The 25836-nt window shown below is 39.4% G+C and overlaps 2 protein-coding genes across 2 annotated transcripts in view; one reads left to right on the forward strand and one right to left on the reverse strand.

The window, feature by feature from the left end:
* The window catches only part of sipa1l3 (signal-induced proliferation-associated 1 like 3), a 98886-nt gene extending 87023 nt beyond the window's left edge, over positions 1-11863 (reverse strand). The window contains exon 1 of the mRNA XM_056256318.1: positions 11661-11863. The gene's annotated coding sequence lies outside the window, so the exon portion shown is untranslated. The remainder of the gene's footprint in view (positions 1-11660) is intronic.
* A 2384-nt stretch (positions 11864-14247) lies between these two features.
* map3k10 (mitogen-activated protein kinase kinase kinase 10) overlaps positions 14248-25836 on the forward strand; it is a 39542-nt gene continuing 27953 nt past the window's right edge. The window contains exon 1 of the mRNA XM_056256328.1: positions 14248-17023. Coding sequence (XP_056112303.1) covers positions 16147-17023 — 877 coding nt within the window. The 5' untranslated portion in view covers positions 14248-16146. The remainder of the gene's footprint in view (positions 17024-25836) is intronic.

Below are 25836 nucleotides of genomic sequence, written 5' to 3' on the forward strand. Positions count from 1 at the left end.
TTCGTAAACGAATTCTGGAATGTTTTCATCAAAAACCTTAATTTCTTTTCGACTGAAGAAAGAAAGACATGGACATCTTGGATGACATGGGGGTGAGTAAATTATCAGCAAAAGTTTTTTTAAAAGTGAACTAATCCTTTAATGCACAGATCATTTGACATATCAGATTGTTTTGTTACATCCATTGCTGTGGTTAGTTATCACTGTCAGATTCAACTGCACATTTAAATACGGTTGTCAATCCAGAAACTTTGCCACACTGTAAAAAAATGATTTTATGGCAAAGTAAATAAAACAGGAAAAATCATGCATCTTTGCTAAGAATAATTTTGTAAAAATGAAACCTTTAGAATATTAAGTAAATCCTAATTATATACTCAATTTTTACTTGTAAATATTATACATCCAACAACAAGTAAATTTGACTTCTGACTCTCCGGCATATTTACACACATTAATTAAGTACTTGAAGCAAATTTTTAAAAAATCAAGTAAAATTTATGTCATTGAAGAAAGGAATCTGCGCATGCGCGGAAAGAAGAAAACCGTTATCATTGAGGAATTTGGATTTCCAATTTCCACTCCATCTGCTCTCAGGTAAGCAACAGTTAAAAACTGCAGTATATTACGGATTTTTAGATGTAATTTATTCAGTAAATGTAACTACGATCAACCAATGTGTTTTCATCACTTAATTCTATACATTTCATTTGAAAAGTTTAATGTTCTTAATGACAAGTTAGCTTTGTTAGCTTTCGACGCGTTAGCAATAGGCCTATTTTTTCCTCAGTTTTAAACTTTACGTTTTACACAAGTAAATTACGCCTAAAAACCATGAATATGTTACTTAAATCATGATCTTTTCGTTTAATTTGTTATTTTGTGTGCAATTTTCTTTATAGATGACAAATATCGTGGCTACGAATTAACAATAGGCCTAACCGAACGCGAATTTAATTATTTGCGCGAGTAGATTACATACAAAGTCAATGCAAAGACGCAAATAGACGCATCATTCGCGCCGGGCATCGCGAATTGGGCGACGGGTTTGCCGCGAACGTCTTCCGCACAAGTTGAAAATTTTTAACTCGAGCAGAATGTTCAACCGTCTAACTAGACGCGTTAAAGACACCATAAAAGTGAGCAGGTTTTCGTTCCCTCATCGTGCACAATATAATTCATTCCCTCATTCATTTACTAAATCGTGCATACTAGCCTATCTATTAAATAATCCCTGCTTCTACTAAATGGTGACCACGTTGTAAATAACAATAATTAGTTGCCGTATTTAAATCAAGACGAGTGAAAAATTAGAAACTTCGGCATAAGTTACTCTCAAATTCCTAATTCATAGCCATGATAAATAAATGTATCTGCATGCTGTGTGCATTAATGTGAAGAAATGGCTAGGAGAGTGAGGTCATGCAGGATGTTTTTAATGTTTTTGATATGATTTGGCATGAGTGAAATGAATAATGTGAATGCAAATTGATTAACTTTTAGTTTAAAAGTATTTGCTGTTTACTGATTATTGTTTATTTTTTCACTTTTCTTAATTTCAGGATATTTCTCAAATGCATTCAGTCCTTTGTGCCTTCGTTGCTGTAAACCGGTTGAGAGGGACAAAGAGAGAGACCGAACAAGCTGAATTGTGTGCCCAAAGTGATCTTTTAGATGCTTATTTCTTAATAAATTACTCTAAACTGCACATTGTCACTGTATTATTTTGTCACATTATAAGAGTAACATTTAATTTAAAATAATTACCAGCATTGCATAAAACAAGTAAAATGTATTTAAAATATCAAATGGTTTTACTTAATTATATTAATTACATCAGATTTGTAAGTAAAAATTACTCAATATAATTTAACAGGTCAAGTTATATGTACTTTTTCACTTTGTTAATTTTACTCGGCTTACTTAAGTAGATTTACTTAATTTCCATTAATGTGAAATTTACTTGAAAAATATCAGTGCAAAATTTGCCTTATTAAAATTGAGTAAATTCTACTTATTGTTTCTCTCAGTGCATGTGTAGTTTGCAGCATGAAACAAACACATTTAATTGGCCATTGTATTCACACGCTCAACAGATATGTCTGTGATTGGCTACAAAGCTCAACGCTGCAAAAACACATTGTAAATAGAAACCTTTTCACTGAGCGCTTACACAAACACTCAAAGGAGCATTTTAAAGAAGCTGGCTATCAGCTGGTACCAGTACTCCAGGACGGCAGATATCGTCACATTATTAATATCTAATAAACGTTTGGTGGGAAAACTAAGGACAACAAAATATTTTCAATGCAGGAAAGGCCCTGTGGTTTCACAAATAAATTTGGTGTAGGATTTACTCAATCAATTTTCACTCATTGAAATAAATTGCTAGTAAAGACCACAAATAATTACATAATAATTACATGGCAAGCAAAGTCAAATTTTGAAGTAGAAAAACTGAAATAGTATTTTCTTGTAAAATGTACTCTTAGAAAAATGACATGTTCTACTAAATTCTTAAAGTGGTTCAAATTCTTGGCATATATGAGTGAGTCAGAGGACATGGGAGCGAATGCGTTTCCTCTGATGACCGCTTAGGCAACATGAGGTATTTTAACGCTCTGTGTGTGTTTGATGTGACCCATCTCCTCAAAGTGGGGGTGATTCATGGGCCTGTCATCTCCCTGCACTCATTTCCTGTCTGAGTTACCCTCCTCTCCAACAGTGCAACATAAAGAACCAGCGTGACGCACGACACTACCACACTTCCCTCAATAAGAGACAGATGCAGCAAAACTACCCACTTCATTGAGTCCATCAAGTCCATATCACAGTTCACTTGTAGGTGATGTAACTAGAGTACAGAGAGTGTATCTGGTTTAAGACTAGGAACTGCCATTAGTGTTGGAACGGTACCGGAGAAATTCGAGACAGTCGGCTTCCATTCATCAACACTTCCGCTGACATGCTCTCGAGGATCCCTCCGACAGTTTCCTCTCCATGTCTCTCTTCCTCCCCGTCTCTCCAGAGAGAGCAGGATAAATTGCTCAGCCAGATCAATGGGAAATTCCTTAAGAACAGAAAGTTGTGAACAAGGAGATCTCCTGGGACAATGAATGGCCTACTTATACAACTGTGTGGGTCTGAAACATCTGGTGTCATTAATTTAATGGAGATCCTCTATAAAACAAAGCCCTTTCCCTTTTGAGACACTTTTTGGTAAAGTCAATTTCCCTCTCATATCTTCCAAGTACTCCCACATCAACTAATGTTCCAGGCTAGATGTTTAAGAAATCAGAAGACATTAAAAAGCTTTTCTTTAATGGTTACGCAGCACATCAAAAAGATTTTTATTGCAGGGGTTCTCTGTGACTATGTGTGCAGATAATTTATATTTTTGCTAGCTCAAGTAAAGCTTTTTCTTTCCTACTGTATTTGGAAATGCACCGATATTGAAATTATGACTGATAAGACAACAATTATTTTCATGATGTAGATCTATGCTACTTTGTTTGAAAAAAAATTAAATGCTAAACTTACAGGCACACAGTAACTCATGGAAAAATATGCTCTTAAAGGGAAACCATAATCTACCACTATCCCTAAATTATGCTAGATAAATAAATATCCAATATTGGCTGACTAATATTTGATCATGGCGAATAATAAATAAATAAGTAATAAAATAAAAATTACATTACAAGGTTTTTTTTGTACTTTTGAGCAAGGATGTGTGAGACATTTATAACATCACAAAAGATTTCTTTCAAATAAATGCTGTTCGTTTGAACGTTTTATTCATCAAAGAATCAAATGTATCAGTCCCCACAAAATTATTAACAGCACAACTGTTTTATACACTGATAATAATAAGAAATGTTTCTTGTGTGGCAAATCAGAATATTACAATGATTTCTGAAGGATCATGTCATGTGACACTTAAGAGTAATTATGCTGAAAATTACAGAGGAATAAATAGTAGTAATAGTAATGTGCATTTATAATATAGGTCATTAGGGGTGGGAATCTTTTACCATCTCACGATTCAATTCGATTCCGATTCTTGAGGCCACGATTCGATTCAAAATCGATTTTCGATTCAAAAAGATTTTCGATTTAAAACGATTCGATTTTATCCATAATGATTTCTAATCGGGTTTCTGATCATGATCTACTCTCATCTGCTTTGCTATACAGAATGACAAACGGAGACCAGTGTTTCCTCTAGGATTTTTTCCAGCTGTGGTGGCAGGCCCACTTCGCCAGGGGGAGGGGGCGTGGCCCATGAGTGATATTCCCATTGGCCACGCCCCCTTACCCCAGGTGTTTAAACCAGAATGATATACTTGAAGCAACGTGAAGTCACAGCGCGCAGCGCTCCGGATTGAAAAGTTCAAAGCACAAAGCGAAGAGATTATATCTGTCTATCTATGCTTAATGTATTATATATATGCAACAGTTTATTGAGCATTTTCTTTTAACAGTTTTAAATTTCAGTTACAGTGCGCATGAAGAACAATTCATAGCGCTCTCTACTCCAGTGCTGTAATCTAATGGTGTGTTCACACCGAACGCGAATTTAATTATTTCCGCGAGTAGATTGCATACAAAGTCAATGCAAAGACGCGAATAGACGCATCATTCGCGCCAGGCGTTGCGAATGACGCGAATTGGGCGACGCGTTTGCCGCGAATGTCTTCCGCGCAAGTTGAAATATTTGAACTCGAGCGAATGTTCAAGCGTCTAACTAGACGCGATAGACGCGTATTTGACGCTCTATTCGCGTTCGGTGTGAACACACCATAACAGACACCCGGGAGAAAGGATTATGATTTAGAAAACGCTATAACGCGACGCGCTGTGTGAATGCTGAATGGAGAATGACTGAGGAGAGATGAGTTTCCATTAACTTTAACTAACGACTTAAATATTCATTTTTACCTCACATTATGCTCTTGAATGACTTTAGAAGTCTTGGAATATAGTGCGAACACTTTATGGTGCTTTACAATGTTTATTATGCCTTTAGCTTAACAATAACACAATCACATTAATATCGGACCTCACTGAGAAGCTGCAGCCGTGGCGGGATTATTTTAGGTGTGGCGGCCGGCCACGGCAGAATGAATGTAGAAGCATCATATTTAGAAGCATCAGAAGCTTCATTGAAGCAACCATATTTGCTTCCTCTGATTTGCCGCTCACGTTCAAAAACCGGCTGCGTGCATGACGTCCGGACGTCCCGTATAGGCTATAGTTACAAAAATGGAGGCGAACAGCCAGCTGATTTTATTTATTTATTAAATCGATTCTTGGACCTTTCAGATCGATTCTGAATCGTTGCAAATGAGAATCTATATTCTTCTGTGAATCGATTTTTTGGCACACCCCTATAGGTCATCATATTGATTATCAGCCACAGTTTTTCTCTCAGTACATCCCTAATTGTTATAAAGATAGTATAGCAATGGAAAATATCATGCTTTTAATGCAAAAGCCCTGAGAAAATTCCTACAATTTGTATCTCAATATTTAAACTTTGTCCTAAATTTCACATATGCATGACAGTTTTAGGTTTCAGGTATCTGTTATGCATGCGATTGTGAGTGAGAAGCCATATCAAAGACATGTTTTGTTCTGCGCTCAAACTCCCTCTCTCGTCAATCAGGTCTCTCTGGTTCTGGAGCGGAGCAGGTGGAGAGGCAGGAGTGAAACAGGTGTAAAACAGCACGGAAGCCTGCTGACTTCGGCTGACACTTTGTGGAAGTCATTCTCTCCATTGACATGTTCTCAAGTCATGACACCAAGTTGACAAAACCACGTGTTGCCTTTCGGTTGAGTAGCTGTGCAATCACACGAAATAAAACCTATTCTTCCCCGTAGCATGTCACATTACAATGCTGTCAGTTTTCATGTTCAATAAGTAGGCAAAACAAGCGGAAAGACCAGTTTTCTCCTAACGATGCAAATAGCTCTCTAGTTAATGTGCACTTGCTTACTAATGCAATATTTAACTGCCTCGCATTCTACATGCACTTAAAAGTAACTATTAACTGTTACTTGGCGAATTGGACTGGTCAAATAAGGATACAATCAGACCTAATGGCAACATTAAACGTTTTCTGAGTGTTATGATTGTACCTTTTTCTGTCATTTCCTATATCTCTAAGAGAAACCGTTGGGGTGAGTCTGCAGTGGCAAACAGTCCGATTCGACATCTGTGTTTATCCTCCAGCAGAAAACCAAACATGCTATATTTACTCTGGCCAAACAGGCAGAAGGAGAGAGCAGAGTGAATGTGAGAGAGAGAGAGAGAGAGAGAGAGAGAGAGAGAGAGAGAGAGAGAGAGAGAGAGAGAGAGAGAGAGAGAGAGAGAGAGAGAGAGAGAGAGAGAGAGAGAGAGAGAGAGAGAGAGAGAGAGAGAGAGAGAGAGAGAGAGAGAGAGAGAGAGAGAGAGAGAGAGAGAGAGAGAGAACAAGAAACTTCAGCAGCTTTAGGGATATTTCTGGCCTAGTTAATGGACGTCATAAAAGCAGGTAGTGATGTCACGCTAATAACCTACCTGAGAATATAACTCAGAGAGAATACTAAAGTCTGTGATGGCATTATGCAGTTATTAAGTTGTCATTTAGTGCAGTCAAATTACTCACAAAAGAACTGTTCATTTAGTAACCGAATTAGAATCAGTCTGTATAACTACACTGTTGTCCATTAAGGTGTGTACTATGTGATCACTGTGATGATAAAGATATTTTAAACTTACTTTTGAGTCTTGGCCTACAAGAAATTCATTTACTTATGGTTTAAACTATTTGACCTGACTGTTGCTCATAAAAGAATTCATCATTTTGTATCCTTAAAGGGTGAGTAATTGACTGAATTTTAATTTTTGGGTGAACTGAACTATCCCTTTAACTAACGATTTTTACGCGTACTTTAAGCACACAAAATTTCTACGAAAACTGCAACGGTTTTGATATGACGTTGCACTCCGCAGTGTCTTTTTTATAAACATGAATTCAATATATGACAAAAAGATATACATTCAAAATGTACAAATATACATTCTTTTAATTTATCCAAGAGGTCCCGCTGTGACGGATCAATCTTCTACTAATCACACGTCTTCATGCTATACAAATTTCGCAGGTCAGAGTTCACCAAACTTTTCGCATAAGAGCTTGCGTTTCCCATCTGATCCATTGGTATTCGTATGAATGGAAGTCATTGGAAGGAATAGTGTGCCCGCCCCTTGACGCAAATTTTGTCAAACAACAACAAAATACTGGAGACTGCAACAACAACAGATGCCCACATTGACAAGCGCTTGTGTGAGGGGGTTATGAGACAGCCGCAACTTTAGTTAAAAACAATACAGACATTTCTTTCTGTCATAACTTCTGTAGAAAAATAGCACAGACACCGGACAAAGATGACATTTTGTAGAGCGCATGTGTCGACCGCCTGTGTTCGCGCACTATTAAATGGAGTATACTTTGAAAGGCTACGCGTTCGGCTGTGTGCATACACTAGCGTACGGGAAATATAAACTTTGGGCTTTAGAGCTTAAATAAAAAGACATGTTTCTTAGCGCATGGGTTGTTCGTTTTTCTCTCAACCTGATAACAATGACACACAAATGTAAGAGTAAACAAAGGGAACCCTTGCAACCAATCAGCCATGTTTGCAGAAGACAATGCCGCCACCACCTTAACAAAACCTACAAGGACTCAAATGACAATATGCAAATCCTTCAGACAATCCAGGCCTATACTCTCAGCTGGGTTTGTCTATTCAAAACCATCAACCTATCAATAACTTTAACCAGCAGACTGCAAAAGGCAGTGTGAGTTTAAGAAGCTTTTCTGGTTAGTTAGCCTAGTTGATGGAAAAAGAACTTGTGAATTCCCAAGAACTTCAGCTATTCCTCCGCACACAGATATATTGCTACTTTACAGGGCACGTTACTGAAAACTGGAGTTTAGCCTAACACCTGGATGCACTTACTTAAGATTTACAACGGCATTCAGCTCCTCACAAAAATACATTTTGTCTTAAGTTATTACCTGATAGAAGATTCTGCTCCAAGCTTGAGTCTATTTTTGTGTGAACGGCAGCAGTGACTGATGTCCACGTTTGTCCATAAAGAAGCCCCTTACTGTTCTTTGCTTCACATACCATGAGAACTGAATTTGGCCAATGGGACTGTTATCAGATACATTCATGTGATTGAATTAGCCTCAGAGAGGAAGAACTAAAATAAAACCTCAAAATTCCAGGCACGACAGTCTGGTTCTCTAATTTCATATGGTTTAACGTGGTGGTATGGCGTGTGCACTGGTGAAGCCATCTGACTTCCCTTTCAGTTATACTGCTACACGTCAGTGCATGACCTGCAGTGGAGTCAATAATATTCATAAAGCACTTCAAGGGATAGTTCAACCAAAAATTTGAATTCTGCCATTATTTTACCCTCAACATATCGAGACAAATTTGTATGACTTAATACTAGGGGTGTAACGGTACACAAAAATCACGGTTCGGTACGTACCTCGGTTTTAAAGTCACGGCTCGGTACGTTTTCGATACAGCAAAAAGAAAGAAATGCCAGAGAAATTTCCTATTTGTTAAAAGAAAAAAGAGTTTTCCTACATCTTGAAACTTTCAGGTTTATAAATGGGGGTCATCTTTGAAGGATGAACAAATAATGTTTTGGTCATCACATTAAAAATAACATTTAAATATATATGTATTTATATATTATTTGAGTTTTGAAGTGCTGGAAAAAGATGTGTGAAGTACTTAAAAGCATTTTACTATTCCAGCCAAACTGGTTACAGTTAGTGTTACTATATTAAATCCATGGTGAATGTTGCTGGTCTGTGGACGTAAAGTATTACTAGTTCATTCACGACACAATGTTTCTCCTGGTGTCCACGTCAGCGCTGTTTGATCTAATAGAGATCTACGGTTAATAACGGAGAAATGTGAATGCTTCTCACTAGATCTCGCAGCGATGTTATTACTTCAGTGGCGAATTCAAATGTTTTCTTCACTGGATCTCTTAGCGCTGTGTTGTAACAGTGTCGCCTGATCGAGATCGGCTCGTGCTGCACAGATGTTGCTGGTCCGAACTGATAAACGATCCGTGAAGCACATAATGAGTAGCGCAGTTTCGTTCCGCTTTCATTACGCTTGCCATTTGATGTTGCGCAACGTTGTGGTGGTCGCGCCAGCGCGGATTTTGTCGGCAGGAAAAATGGTCCAAGGAATCTTTCGGTTTGTATCCGTACCGAACCGGAAGCCTCGAAAAGAAACGGTTCAATACGAATACATGTACCGTTACACCCCTACTTAATACCTAAAGCAGAATGCACGCAGCCAGATCTTGAGACTGACAGCAGAAGGTGTGGACTCCAACACAGCTTTCATTGGCAAAGGAAGGACCAAGCAAGAAGGACTTCAGACCGAAAGCAACCAATCACAGCATCATGTTTAGGGGCGTAAAATGTAAAGACGATGTCACTATAAAAAAGCCAAACGGCGTGCACTTAACTTAAGAACGTTGTACAAGTTTACTTCAGCAATAGTGATGTGAACTTCACATTCTTTTAAGAATCTAGCGTTTAGTTGATCCAGATAAGCGCTCATTGTCACAGGCTTTCTTTTTTCCATAAGGGGGTTTGGCATCATGACGGCTTTGTTTCCAAGTGGACCGCTAAAGAACGTGACAATACGTTTTCTGGAAATCCTGGAGATTTCAACCAATCAGATGACGACTTCGAAACTCCCAAAGTTTTTCCCATTTCGTGTGCCATATGCATCGGACGCTCCGCCAACGGCCTCTGGGCGTGACATCTGAGGAGGAGACTAGAGACTGACTGACTTTTATTGCATACAATTTACCCTATAAAGCAGGGATAGGCAACATCGGTTCTGGAGTGCCGCTGTCCTAAAGAGTTTAGCTGCCTGTAGCCTGTCACCTGCGCCTTAGTAATCCTGAAGACATTGATTAGCTTGTTCAGGTGTGTTTGATTAAGGTTGGAGCAAAACTCTGCAGGACAGCGGCACTCCAGGACCAACTTCGCCCATCCCTGCTATAAAGCCTACTTGTTTCATATTTGAAACATTCATTTCTAAGGTTAATAAATGATCAAAATGATCAAAACTTTGCAGAAAATCCCATTGTACTCAATCTACTACAACCTTTTGCCCTCTTATTGATAGTTCATACTTTTTGCAAGTAAAAGGCCTTTTAGTATAGTTTTAAAAATGTCCACCTTCAGGTCATGGTGCATGTGTCTTTTTGCTGTGAAATCGTTTCTGATTTTTATAAAGCAAACGTAATAATAACTTTTATACTACTTATTTGATACTTTTAACTACATCAAGTTTTTAAAAAATCATCTTAAAAAGTATCAAATATGATACAACAAGCTTTTGAGGAACATTTACTTGTAGATCTCTCAATCATCATTGTATTGCATTCCTTAATATGCCATGCCCTCCACAATGAACACAACAAATAAGCTTTGATCATAAACCTGAACATTTAAAGACATATTGTTTCAGGATATTGAGTGATATTCTTATACAGTTATACAAATCTCATTGGTTTACATTACAAGCTATCAAAATTTCATCTACTTTTTTGCCATATAAATAACAAATGCACACCAAATTGCATATTTTGAATAAAATTGAAGTGTTTTTCCTCAGAGTGTGAGCTCCATATTCTCGATTTATCATACTATATGAACCATAAAAAATATGATACAAAACATAAATCACATGTGCTTTTTTTTGTTAGATTTTGTCAGCAGTTTCCAAAACATATGGTGAAAGTGACTGAAGCTGTGACTATACAACTTTTGTTTTCCACAAAAGTCAGTCAGTCATACAGGCTTGTAACAAGAATGAGTAAGTAAATGATGATAGAAAATCAATTCTAGCTGAACTATTCCTTTATTCCGATAGTGACACATAAACCACCTGTTGTTATTAGGATTATGAAAATACATTTCAAATGGTTTTCTGCCATAACCAAAATACATCTACCCAAATAATACACAAATCTATTACAAATGCTAAATACCAAACTTAAAACTCACACCAAACCGCTTTTTTATTCATTAACAAACTGCAAAGCGACATTTGTACACTGAGATGTAGGCTACTGGCCTGTTCAGTTGGGTTCTTCAAACATGTGCTGAAACTTTACGAGTAAGCAACAATCTGCCCTCACCAACAACCAACATTCATTTTAAGAAGCTTCAAGACACATTAACTTTCTGTAAGAACAAGGGCACCATTGTGTGAAAAGTGTAGTCTCACTATTGTTGAATGGCCTTAGTCCAGGTGAGTGAAAACTACATAGTGCTGACGCATGCGCGCTGACTGATCAGGAAGGACTAAAGCGTTTATATTCGCTAACGTTTTTTCACTTAATGAAAATACAGTACAGTGATCCCAAATCCTACATAATGACCAGTGCTTGCTTCATAAAACCCCCCACTGCCCACTATATGCTCGTGTACATAATAAAGAAACATGACAAAATCTGAAAGCTGTCCAACGGCTCCCGAGTTTTACTCGCCACTTCGCATTGTTGATTTAAACCTGATCGTTAAAACTAATTATCCCCGGTAAACGTCTCTTACCTTATCCGATCCGGGAACGCGTGAGGGGAAAACTTCCCTAAATTTCCCTAAGGAGACATGTGTAGTCCGTAAAACGTTTCAGAAATCCTGTGGATATTGTCGCTCCAGCGCCGTTCGCCAACGAGGAATTCTTCTTGGCTCCTACATTCGTTATTCCTCTTCCTCCCAGCCAACCGAAACCACGACGCCCGGCTGCTACTCGCGCACACACATATGACACTGCGCACGCGCGGGGCTGCATTCACAAGTGTCTGTCTGTAGTAACATATGAAAGAGAGCGAATTCCGCAATGTAACGTGAACAGCGATCTGTAAGCATATAGTTTAATTCACAACAGTACAAACAATAAACACAACATGAATGCACTGTCTAAATACAAATAAAATAACTCGAAACGTATCACATTCATAACCACGACACATTCTTTCTGGCTTTCTTATTTAATTTATTTATTATTATTATTATTCCAAATAAAACAAGGAATGTCTGGAAATGAGTGAAATTGGGGGTTAAGCTCCTCTTCTTTGCATTATAAATATAATATTGCCCTTTAAAAAAAATCAATAATGTACATTTTCCTTTCCATTTCCATATCATGTTCATATCTGTCACATGGTTTACATGTTTAGAAGCCACTTGCATTAAAATAGTTAATACTACAGCACAAGTTGACTGGATGGGGAAACCAACATATAAAGGCAAAGCAATTTGGATGTGTAGCTAAATGACACTTTGATTGTGTTGTATTATAGCCTAGAGCAGCACAATGATGATGAATGACTGCATCCTGACGTCAGACTGCACTGCAGTGTCATATCTTTTCGGGTTTTTCAAAGCATTTTTTGGAAACAGCGCACATGTGATACGTGCAACAGAAGCAGATTTTCGGTTGTAAAGACAATCCTTTTTTGGAGGGCTCCATAGTATGACACATATTTAGATACCACGTCTATCGACAGTACACATTAAACTTAGCAAGCAGACATTTTTCGTGTAGTGTATAGCACACCCTTGTGGTCACTCAACACTATCTTCTGTGAATAATTCCTTCAATATTATCAATGTTCACTCTCTTGCAGAATCTTTTTAAACCAAGATAAATGGCTAGAAATGTTGCTAAACTACTTGTTATTAAGGGCAGCCAGCTTTATAACCTGCTGTTTTTTGTCCGTCATTTTATGTTTAATAATAGTATTCTGGTTATGACAATAAAAGGTGCCCTATGCTATGAAAAAAGAGACACTGCATTTGTGATAAATGATTGAAAATAGTAAATGAGTGAAAATCATTTCAAATGGAGAGTCGTGTTTAAATGTGCCAGGCAGTCTTAAAATGCACCAAACTGATGTTTAAATTCCCATTTAAAGCGGCTCAGTGAATTTGCATGTCCATGAAAACACATGTGGAATACCATCATTCTTGTACATAAAACAGGTTTTAAATGTCTTTAGATTGATTACAAAAATCAAAATATTGTCTTCATGCAGGCTGATGAGGTTCTTAATAGAATTGATCACATGTTCAAATGCAATTAGGGAAAGTGCCAATGTATAAATTACATTGATGCAATGGTTGATATCTATATTAAGCTTTTGCTTTATTAAAATCACTGTCTGGCTTCATGCAGGCTATTGAGAATCATGTATAAGTTTTCAATCCTCTGAAATTATGACATTTGTCCTATTCATCTTCAGCCATTAATCTTAACACCTTTTTGCTCCATAGATAGTGTAACCTGTTGTAGACCAAAACGTGACGGGGAGAGGGAAGGTATTGATAGCAAAGACCTTCTGCGCCACAGCTTCTGTTTTCTACTCTGACAACGCAACCAACATCAAATAAGTTAGTATGGCAAACTGAAAGTGTTCGAGAACAGCAGGACCTTATGGCACGACTACAAGAAGCCAGAAAGAAAAACTGCCATTAATGTGATCCAGAATCTCACCAGGGGGCAGCATGACATAATGGAGCAAAACTGTTCTCTTTAAGTGCATGTTGTGCAGGTCAGCCATTCAACTGCACTGCATTTCCAATTCCACCTGACATATGAAAATAAAGATTATAAAGTGATACGCCTAATGAAAAATTATTATTATTACTATTTTATGTTTCAGGCTAATAAACCCCCGTTTTCACAGACAAGGCTTAAGCTACACACACACACACACACACACACACACACACACACACACACACACACACACACACACACACACACACACACACACACACACACACACACACACACACACACACACACACATTCACACACACACACACACACACACACACACACACACACACACACACACACACACACACACACACACACACACACTTTTATTATCTATAAAAAAAATTATATTAATAACATATAGAATTATAGAATTTACCATTTAATTGTATATTATATTATATTATATTATATTATATTATATTATATTATATTATATTATATTATATTATATTATATTATATTATATTATATTATATTATATCTGGCCCTAATAGGTCACATCCACTTTGCATCCACTATAAACTCAATTTCCCAGAATGCCCTACTGTCCTCCACCCCCAGTCCAGCCGGTGTATTTGGATACAAAGTCAGCCTCAGGAGCTGACAGCTCGGTCCATGGAATAGATCGTCTTTCTCACAGATAAAGGAAACGGTGGTAGAAACGATTCGATTAAGATGGACGACAGGGCGACTATCTGACCCAGCTGGGAGAAATATTACAAGAGCATCCTTCAGTGGAATTCGATTATGTGTAGGCTACAACATATGGGAATATTTCAGCATTATGATACGCCCATGCGACGAGCTGTGTTGTGATGTACAGTGAACGATCCAAGCAACCATAAACATCTGAATTCAGAAAACCGGTTGTTGGGCTGGAAGGACGTATGGATAGCCTACTTTCTCACTGATCTCTGGATTACAAGAAATATCGTTGCAGAATATAGAAAGGAACTAGGTGGCTATTATTATCACCATCCTCATCATTATTATTATTATAAAGATGGTGGACGCATTTTATGCTGGCTTTTATTTGGGCAACATAAACACATTATTGAGAATTTCGTCGCCTAATCGCTACGACCTGGATAAAAGTAACCTTTATGCAAGCCATTCGCATCACTCTAATTCTTCATAGAATGATCTCAATAACGCTATATCATAATAATCCAATATCAAGCCGAAGTTCCGCGTAAGCTTATCATACATTTCTATTTATATACGCAACTGACTCCAGCTTTATGGATCAACTGCTCGATGACAATAAAATGTTTACTGTTAAAACGACAATCATGGAAAATGAGGACTTGAAATAAGAACTTGCGCTTCATAGAAATAACTGCCAGTCGCTTTTGTTTATGACTTGAATTAAATTGCAAACAGTAGACGTGTAGTTAGCTATAGTAGTAGGCTAACGTTTATTGATTAAATATTAATAAGCCTTTCCAAATATGCTAAACGCTAAATGGGTAGAATATATTATGTATGTCGACTAAATGTAATGACAACCACTGCTCTGCCATCTCTCTGTTGTGATTCGCATCTTAAAATGGACGCACGCTTTCCTTGACGGCAACTTAGGGACTTGAACTGTCTTATAGAGTTCGCAATGTACCGGATTTACACGAAACAAGAGAAGCGTGAAGTGAATATTACGAATGTGCAAATAATTGTGGATGTTTTGAGATCGCGAGCTGGCGCATCCCTGTGAGCCTATCAGAGCTGAATGTCTGAAGATGCCTTAAGTTTGCGCATGCATGTGTTTAAGGCTATGATGACTATTCATTAACGTCCATTGCAAATAGCAACATCGATGTACATTTACAAATATGAGAGTTTTACATGGATCGGATTTACATAGATTAGAGGTTATGACAACATTCCAGAGATTTAACACCTACTAGATCCTGATATTTGATGTAGGTCAAATTATCAGAAGACTCATCTAGTTCCTGTTTTATCCTGTAGTATACTATTATTTTAGTTAAGGAGTCTGCTGTTACAAGGAGAAATCAAGCAAGGCCTTCAGTGATTCTTCTAATGGAAAAGCCCAATGCTACTCAAGCAACTAAAAAGAAAACATTCTTACGTCTTGATGGACTGGACATTCTCATCTAATCTCATGGACTTTGGATCTCAAGTTTCCCTAGAAAAAACTTGTATTTTAGCCTAATGCAAAACTCTTATTCAGAATCCTTGTCCTAGTCATATTAGAGCTGTAAGCATACATTGACTGACTACAATGGCTCTATAAATGTTAACACGCACGCAAAGTGTGCTGTGGACAATCCAAGCAACCAGTGAGGACAGTGAAGCCCAGCAGAAGCTTTACTCATTGTCTTACTCATTTTCTTCCCTCATCAACCAGGCCTGTACTCAGTAGATGGGCTCTGCATGGATATTAGGCGCAAGTTGACAGAGGGCCTCCTCCAGCTTTTGAGACCTCATCGCTGACCTGTGCACTCAGTGATGGACCCATATACAAGACTGAGTGGAGTAGGAGCTGGAGGTGGTGGCAGTGCTGCCCCACTACCTTGCACCAACATTGGCGGTTCCTGTGGACCCCCTGTCCTCCCAGAAAATACTAATTCAACACCCTGCCTGACACACAACAGCAGCAGCGGCCAGAACTCCTCTACTCGTCTTTCCTCAGTGGGATCCCCAGATTCCCATCTTCCCCATCATCATGAAGGCATTAACACTTACTGGACAGCTGTCTTTGATTATGAGGCCACAGCGGACGAGGAGCTGACCTTGCGACGCGGTGACCTATTGGAGGTGCTTTCCAAGGACTCCAAAGTGTCTGGAGATGAGGGCTGGTGGACTGGAAAGATCCAAGACAAGGTGGGCATATTCCCTAGTAATTATGTGACCCGACGGGACGCCAGCTATCCAGCATTGCCTCCGGGTGGTCTGGTCGGTGGGGAGTCGCCACTGGATATTGATTTCTCAGAGCTGTGTTTGGAGGAAGTGATCGGCGCCGGCGGATTTGGAAAGGTGTATAGGGGTGTGTGGCAAGATGAGGAAGTGGCTGTTAAAGCGGCTCGTCAGGACCCAGATGAGGACATCAGTGCCACGGCAGAGAACGTGAGGCAGGAGGCCAGACTCTTCTGGATGCTCCGACACCGCAACATCATCGCTCTCCGAGGTGTTTGCCTGCAAGAGCCAAATCTTTGCCTGGTTATGGAATATGCCCGTGGTGGAGCACTTAACCGGGCACTTGCTGGGAAAAAGGTGCCTCCTCGGGTACTGGTGAATTGGGCAGTGCAGGTTGCGACTGGAATGGACTACTTGCACAACCAGACTTTTGTGCCAATCATCCATCGAGACCTCAAATCCAGTAACAGTGAGTCACGTTTCTTTATTGTTCACTGTTAAAATAAATGTGCTAAATTGAACCTTGTCATCGGGTCAGTACTCCTAAAGGGGTCAACTTTGCACCTTATCTACCACATTATTCCCTTAGCATAGTATGTACCCCTACGTTACTACTATGAACCTTACAAAGGTACAAAGATGTCCCTTTGAGTGACAAGCAGTTGTACCCCTAAAGGTACAAATTTTGCAAAAAGAATTCTGATTGTGTTCTGATGCACTCAACACCAACATACTCATATGCAACAATACATCTGCAATGGGAATTGCACGAAAATCATGGGTTTGGCACTGGTGGAGTGAACAATAGGAATACATGTTGTGCGTGGACTTGGAATTATTTTTTTTTTTTTTCGTATAGCTTCTTGTCGTTGTATTGCTTTCTCTTCTTAAGACGAGCTGCTCCGCTCTGGAAAAAACGGGGCTATTTTTGGTCCTTTGTGCTATTTGCAGCTAAGCGCAGTTGGACTTGTTGTGGGCAGAAAGAAGAGAGTAGCTGAATGGATGAGTATGGATGCATTTAAGAAAATGAACGCTGCACACTAGATAAACTAAGTGTTCGATTTTTGCAGTTTTTGCAGTAGCAGAGCTGTCAACCCTCAAGAGAAGATTTAGCAAAGTCTGCTAATCCCTGTCAAATCCATGAAAACAGTCATCCCAGTGCTGCTCCCTCTCTCAGCAATGGGATGCTTGTTTACTGTGCCCCTGTAGACACAGGAGGGGTGAAAGCATTAGCTGTCAGAGTTTAGAGTTTCACTGCTTCTCATTATCCAGGGGCTCTGAGCTCAGGTATCCTCTTCAAACTGTAGGCGTACTCGGAGATTGGCACAGCTGCCGTGGCAACAGAGGCGGATTCCAAGCCCTCCAGCCTCTTCCCAGCTCCCCTCAATTGCACCCTAGACATCCCCCTCCCCCCATAGTACAGTCCCCGCTCAACAATGCAGTGCAGCGGGATTGTGTGTGTATGGTATAGTGTCCCCTTTAGTGCACCAATAATTGCATTCCTTTACTAGTGTTGGTGTTTGTCACAAAATTGATCTCTGATTTAGTACCCCTCATAATTGGTGTGTAATTCAACTGGCTTTGTAAATACATCATATTAGAACAACGATATGAGGAGTTAGGACAAAAGACTATACATTTGCATACCAAAATTACTGTAATAGCTGTCTCTCCCTTATGTTGCCTGGAGGGCTAATTTGAACATACTTGGTTCGCTGGTTGTCAGTACCTGAATAACTAGGATAATCTGATTACTGTGACCTCCTTTAAAGTGATGTCACTCTCTGTGTGTGAGTTGATAGGCTAGAGTCATTGGTCAGTTCATGTCGTTAACTGAGCTCACTCTAGACTTAAGTTACCGTTATTACAGAATGGCCCACAGTCTGGGAAAACAAAAGAGAAATGGGGATCAATTGGAAGGGTGACTCAGCTGAGAGTAACGCTAAACCCCTGATCACCTTCCCTTGACACACTCCTCAGGCAGGTCTTTCCTGGAACACAGGAATGGCTAATGGCCACTGTCTAGTGCAATCAAATAGTCTTGGCACACATTTTTACACTCTAAATGAAGCCAATTAATATCCCTACACTCAACTTCAATATCATGTTAAAGGCTGTGGTAGACCGATATATTAGTCCGACATGTTAATAAGATTATATTTGACAATTTTGAGATCATCAGCATCAGCCAGTAGCTGGTCATTCAGCCAACTAGCTGCTAGTTCATGGATTTTATGCATTTGGATTCTCAAATTATGGCAAATCTTATTTGTCATCATTAAAGGTTACTGAGCTGTTGCCTTGGCTTTTGACTTGCTTAGTTGGGGACATTTAATATTCAACAATATTATTGATCTGCCTTAAGGTGGACGATGACGCAATTTTTTTCTAGAAACTTTGTTGTATTATTTTCATGTTATCACTGTGAAGCTGCTTTGATACAATATGTATTGTAAAAAGCGCTATATAAATAAAGGTGACTTGACTTGACTACTTAACCATGCGCCTCTTCAATGACAGGACACGTTTACATAGGCTACTCAACCGTGGACGTAAAAGTGCAGTCCTGTATTTTTATGACCTTAACACATCCCTTAATAACAGTATTATGTACATATGCACACTTAAACTGTATATACAGACTACTAGGTTTGTGGTTGTTTTGGACTTCTGATTATCTGTTTTGAAATATATTGACTTTTTTTCTACTCTGACTACAGTTCAGTTATTGGCCATGTGGTGTCCATACCATCTTAGCTGGTGAATTGCTTGTAAAGGTGTAAAGGAAGACTTGTCAAATAGTGTTTTACAAGCAGTTGTAGAGAAAATGAATCAGGGAGATGTGTCTGAGAATGGCTGAGAACACAGCAACATAGTAACAATGACCCCTTTATCGCACGCCCAAGACAGAGACGGCTCGACAATGACAGGAGTCACTCGCCTGGCTAGAGAAGGGGAGGGTGGATATGAGAAAATGAGCGTCTGGACCATGCACTGGAGTTCATATTGATACAGGGGACAGGGGAAAAGACTAAGGGATGTGAATGAATACATGTGTGGCTATATGTTTGTATGTCCTGGAAAAGCCCCAGGGTCTGAACTCACACAGGGTCAGTGGTGGGTTATAAGCACCGGGGTCAGCAGGGTACAGGGTTGAGCGACTCGTTTGTCACAAATGACAGATGAATGGCTGTAGTTCTAATTTTCCTGTTGCTCAATTTGTAGAGCATTGCACAAGGTCATGGGTTCAATTCCTAGAGAACCCACATAATAAAATATTAAATTTTAAGTCTCCTAAATGTATAGCCTAAATGCACTTGCACATGACATTACATCACAAACTACGTACTTGCTGTATCTAACTGTGACTAAAATGTGTTATATTGGTATTTTAGTTTGTTAAAAGCAGTGTTGGGGAAAGTTACTTTTAAAAGTACTTTTACTTAGTTACTTTTTAAGGAAAGGAATGTGTTACATTACTTTTGTGTTACTTTTTCTCGCCCTGTGCTGGGCTTGCTTGCTTGTTCTTTTAATTACAAAAAAAATTTGGCAAATGTAAAGGCCCTTTCTCACCAAAAATGAAGTCGCCTGTACAGTAGAGGGCGCAGCTCAAACAAACCTTTCACTTTTTACTGTTTTTGCTACCTCTCTCACTCACACAGACTCGGTATTCAGAAGTTTAGCTTTTCAGGCTACAAAAAACTTTTACAAAAGAGGCTTGACAGTTTCACAACGCCACTCTCCTGCCTTTACGACAACACCCTGCATTCATGCGACACACAAATGTCACCCACAATTTTAGGAGTTCCATTAATAAGTAATAGGATACATTCCTTTCCCACCGATTGGAATGAGTCAGACGGGATGGTGGTAAAAGTGGGGCCGTGGACTTTTTGCATTGTTTGCACTCTGGTTAGTGACCATGAGTCATTTTTCTGGCCCTCTACACGTGTTAAACCTTATAGACCAATACCATTTTTAGAGGCCTTAGGGACAGATTTACTAACAGCTTGCTCTAGTGCAAACCCTCTTTTGGCGTTAAAAAACTACTGTCAGTATTTACTAAAGACACACAGTGAAAAATTAACGCTGAAAAGGTGCGGACATAGTTAAGGTTTCTGCTCATCAATTTACAGGTATTTGTGGCATTATTTACCTCCAAAAAAAGCATTTCTTAAACCAGACGCTAATTTGGGCTGCTCTTGTTAGATTGCGTTGGTCATTACGGAAATGATCCGGCTGCATCTGTGTTCTTTAGTCAGTAGATCTCACGCAGAACTTTCCCCTACCATCGGTGCTTTTATGGAATTGCACTCTCACGCTAATTTTCCCTGTTTAGTAAATCTGGCCCACAGTTTGAGAAGCGAGACCTGTATTTATAGTAAAGCCATAATTTTCCAATGTGTCCTCACTCTCAAGTAATGTTGGCAAGTCTGTAAATAATTTTTCTGTTTTATTGAAACGTCCAATGAAGCAATTCAGCCCAATTAATTGAATTTCCCAGCATTACTTGAGAGACAGGACATTCTAGCAAAGTGTGCTTGATACATTCACTCCTCGTCTCTGTCTCAGCAAGCTCTCACTGCGCTCCAAACCAGCTCTATGCAGGCGTGAATATTGGTAATGAATTTATGTCATACACGTTGTTAATTGTGAAGTATGTCCAATCTGCTGTTCGGCTTCTGGTGTTTCTGTTTGCAACAAACATTGCACGTACACTGCATGGAATAAATCCATGACCTTCAATAATCCGTTTTACTTGAATGTGCATCACAATACAGAGGAAAAGATGACGCTACTTCTGTTAAATAGTGACTTTAAACACTGTGATATATAGCGAAGCTCTAAGGGGTGCCATGCATGATTATGAATGTATATTTATATTGTTCACAGATAGTTTTGGGAAATAAATTAGATTATTTACGATTGATTTACTCTTTCATATAGGCTTTATCCAATAAAAGCAAGCTCCAGAGCTGACTGTGATGCTCTTTGGCTCAGATTTAAAACATCTCTGTTTTGGTGGGAATTGGGGATCTGTAGTACAGGTGTGTTTAGAGGCTGTGTGTATTGGCCGTCTTTTGTCTAGGCATGTGTGAGTGAGAGCGAGCAACTACTGTAGGTCAGTGTCTTTCTTAGTTTAAACTTTGACACAGTTTAAATGCAAGCCAGATAGCAAATACACACAGTATCTGCCACAAAATCAATAAAGAGACAATAAAAAGTAGGCCTGGCGGTCTTGGTTAATGAACTGAAGACCGTAGGTCTCATATGACTAAGTAAAACTGTTCTAGTTAATATATAATCAGACACATTTTTTGCAGGCATGAGAATTTCTTAGTTGTTTTTTCTATTTAAAGAGTTAGAGTCCAAGGTTTGGCTCAGAACTCACATGACACATAGCAAAGAAGACACACAAAGTGCTTATCCACACCCAAACTGAGCATACACTATAATGTATCACACACAGACGTTTACTACGGACTGCAGCATCACACAGTCCATTATCAAAGCAAGACCTGCCCACACAGATAATATACACACATTTACACAGAAGTGTCTACAGGTGTAATGGCACAGTAAACACAGACAGTACCACACATCTGTACCCACCAAGTGACAAAGCATAGAGCATGTCGTGGATATCGTGGGAAAGACACAGAGTGTATAGTGTTGTAGTCCACATACCCTTGCAATGCACACTGAACAATACATGTAAATGGGACAACACAGGCAGCCACTATACTGTAGCTCTGTACACTGAACGCACTGGCATGGCCGAGTGCCTCAGATCTTGGGCACAATGCCCATGGCTGGCCTGCTCTTCTGCCATCTTACTGTGCCATAGAAGTCAGAGGAGTATTGTTGGATCACTGAAAGCAAGGCAGACGGGAGCAGGGGGAGCAAGGCAGAGCCTCCCTAGACTAGAACAGGTTGTATTAGAGTGTCCTGTAAACAGATCATTGCACAGCAGCCATGTTCTCATTAACCAGTCCCTTGAGGTCAGTCAGTTTATTATCTCATTGAATGTTGGGTGAATTCATATTAAATTGTAGTTTGGGTGAATTAAAGGGGTACTTCACCACTGGCAAAATGGGCTTTTAATAAAACTTGGATGCTTATGCAATAGAAAGGTGGAAAAAAATTAAATCTGTGATACCCTGACTTGAGAACAAAATGAAAAAAGACTTTGCCTTCCCTGTTGCCAAATAGGAAGGAAAACCTCAGCACCCATAATGCATTGGGCATGTTGCCGTCCAAGGCTACTCCCACCAGTCTGCTATGGATACGCTTACCAGTCAAATAGCGCCTTGCTTTAGTAGGAAATACTTCTTAGCAAACTTTTAGTTATAAAGGTGTTGACTTGTATTGTTCCCTGGTCCAAGAATTCATGTTGAGTTACTTTCGGTGTGTCCAGTGAAGGATCCATCCAGCGCGTTTAGGCAGTGGATAAAGGCTGCAAAGAATCGGAAATACAGAGAAAATGTTCCTATTGTTTAACGATCACTATGTATTAGGACATTCTACTCCCTTTCTGTACTGTTTATAGTAGGGAATAGGGGTGTGACGTAGCACGAGATCTCGCGAGACTAAAATGTGACGAGATTCCTTGCCACCGCTACATTAACATTACATGCCTCCACTGTCGTTTTGCGGTTTTTATCCAAATAAAAACCATTGTAAACTATTGTAAACGTCAGCTCTGCTCATCCAGCACGAGTCGCAGTCGCACACAGTGCAGTAGGAATCACAGTTCACCATGGCGGAGGATTCGTTGTGCAACAGAGCCTAAAACGTCTGATAAATGTCTTCTCCCTATACGCGGACAATGCGCAATCGCGAATCCCAAAGTGAAAGTAAAACGCGAGCTCCCTGATGCGTGCATACAATAGCCTGTCTCAAAAAGGCACCATCGTTTTATGGTGACTTTAAACTTTAAGGTAAATATGTTTGTTATATTCAAATAAGTTGTTTATACTAAAACTTCACACGGTGGGTTTGAGTTTTCTTTTAGTTTAATGCAATGCTTTAATTATTAAAGAACAGCCAATGAAGAAGAAGTGTCCCTGGCAAGTGTGACAACACACAGATAAGCGGAGTAGCTCTGGCAGGCAGGTGCTTTGGTGACTGTCAGGTGCTGCTTGTGTCATGGAGTGTCTCTTTGCATGTGCCTCAGGTGACATTTACCTCAAAGAGGCCTGACAGCAGCACAGCTGACACAGAGAAAAGCTGCCTGTCCGCAGGTACATTTAACCCTGTGGGAGAGGGAGCCCATGACAACTACACAGCAACTGAATGTCAGTAAAGTTTACTTGAAATGAACCATTCACATGTGAAGATAAATTAAAGATGAATACTGGTGATTGGAGAGGATTAAAGAGTGAAAAGGATTGACCCTGTTCTGGAGTTCTTTCGCTGTTCTCTCCTCCCTATTCAGGCAAATTTTCATGCAGTTCCTGGTTGGTGGTTTGCATTCCAAATGTCCCTAAAAGAGACTCAATGTATGTCTAGAGAAAAAGGCCCTCATCAGTACAGCACGGGTTATAATAACACTGTTATCTATTGACATTACCGGCAGTCTAATATTGACATTCGAACAGAGTCGGGACAGAAATTTGACTCGAATCGAGAATGCGGAAACTCAAGGACTTTTAAAAAGCACAGACAACAAAGCAGCAGCATCTAATGTCTGAAAGTCACCATGCAGAAGATCATATGGGTACAAAGCCATAATAACATCTCTCCTGGAGGGCAGCGTTGTGCCGTGCTGGAACTGATTAAAGCTCAGTGAGCCGTTGGTGTCGCTTCCTCAGCCAACCAAAGGTATCGGTGACACGAGGTCTTCCAATGTAAAATCAAGCGCACGCACGCTCTAGGACTGAAACCCTGTGCACATTTAAATGAATAGTTTCTTGCTTTCTGATGTGTTTGTTAACACTTTATTAGGGATGGGAATCGTGAAGAAGTCGAATTCCTCTGAATGAGTACTGTTTTTTTTGTGTTTTTTTAAGGAAAAGTACATACTTTTGAGTGTGTAGAAGAAGAGTAGACAAGCTTTGGGAAGTAAAATCACATCATAAAATTGTGCCTTTAGCCCTATTCGGACAGGACTAGTTTAACATGGAGAGGTGGGGTAATGCAATTTTACCACAGGACGTCTGTAATAATAATGGCCAATACGCACGGGATAAGATATCTCAGTAAAACTAGCAGAGGTGGGAGGAGTAACTCGAACTACGCACCGCCGTCACTCCTGTCGTCATGTGCGTATACGTTGCTTCCTGATATCATGTTGTGCACAAACACATATAGCCTTTATAACTTATATTTGTATAGACCTATATAAAACAGTTAGGTCCGGTCGGATGTATTAAATGAATTCAGATTGTATTATGTTGGTAATAGGCACTTATCTAACGCTAAAAGAAGTTTTGTGCCTCTAAAAAGTGCTTTCGACCTTCTTTTGATCTGAATGGTGTGTGTAAAACACTTGAGTTTTGCCACAGACTTGAAGTCCCACTGCCTGGAACACAACTGAAGGCTTTTTCAAGCTCCTCCATACTTGAAAAAACGCGGAAAACTACTTTTAAATATGAAATGACGGTATATTTACGGTATAAAAAAATAAAAATAAATAATAATTCTTCTCTTTTAAATCTTTCCGTCCCTTTTAAATCTTCCCTTGTCTGGCTTTTGCTCAAGGGGGTAATCCATCAGCCGGAAGTTGAAGCCTCGCGGGAGCCGCCATTGTAGCAGACCATCACCTGCTGTTAGCATCCCATTGACTCCCATTCATTTTGGCGTTACTTTGACAGCGAATAACTTTACATCTGAGGCGTCCAAAGACTTTATTTGTCCATTATTAATTTCTAAAGAAACACGACAATGTATAAAATGTTCCATTACTTTGTATCTTACGTTATAGCCCCGTAGAAGCCGTTTTTAAAAAAATAGGCTAAAGATTGCGTCATAACCACGGGACTTTCTGTCGCACAATAGAGACATTACCGTAGAGACAGGAGGAGAAGCTCGCAGGCAATCTTTAACTGTCTATGAGGCAATCGGGGGGACATGGAGGCACAAAGTCAAGGTAGAAGCCCATAAATAGTGAGTCTATAAAAGCAATGGGACAAAATATTTCAACAACGTTTTTGAGGAATTAGGTGATTCAGATTTATCTTGGCACAGCTACTATAAGATTTTCAACTGCCAGACTGTCGTCACGCTCAGTTTGAGCCTGCGCAGTCGCTCAGACATCAGACAGGAAGTGCAATAATCGGG

This window comes from Rhinichthys klamathensis, unplaced genomic scaffold (genome assembly GCF_029890125.1).
Source record: "Rhinichthys klamathensis goyatoka isolate OS25496 unplaced genomic scaffold, OSU_Roscu_1.1 h1tg000005l_1, whole genome shotgun sequence".
In the NCBI taxonomy this organism is placed as follows: domain Eukaryota; kingdom Metazoa; phylum Chordata; class Actinopteri; order Cypriniformes; family Leuciscidae; genus Rhinichthys; species Rhinichthys klamathensis.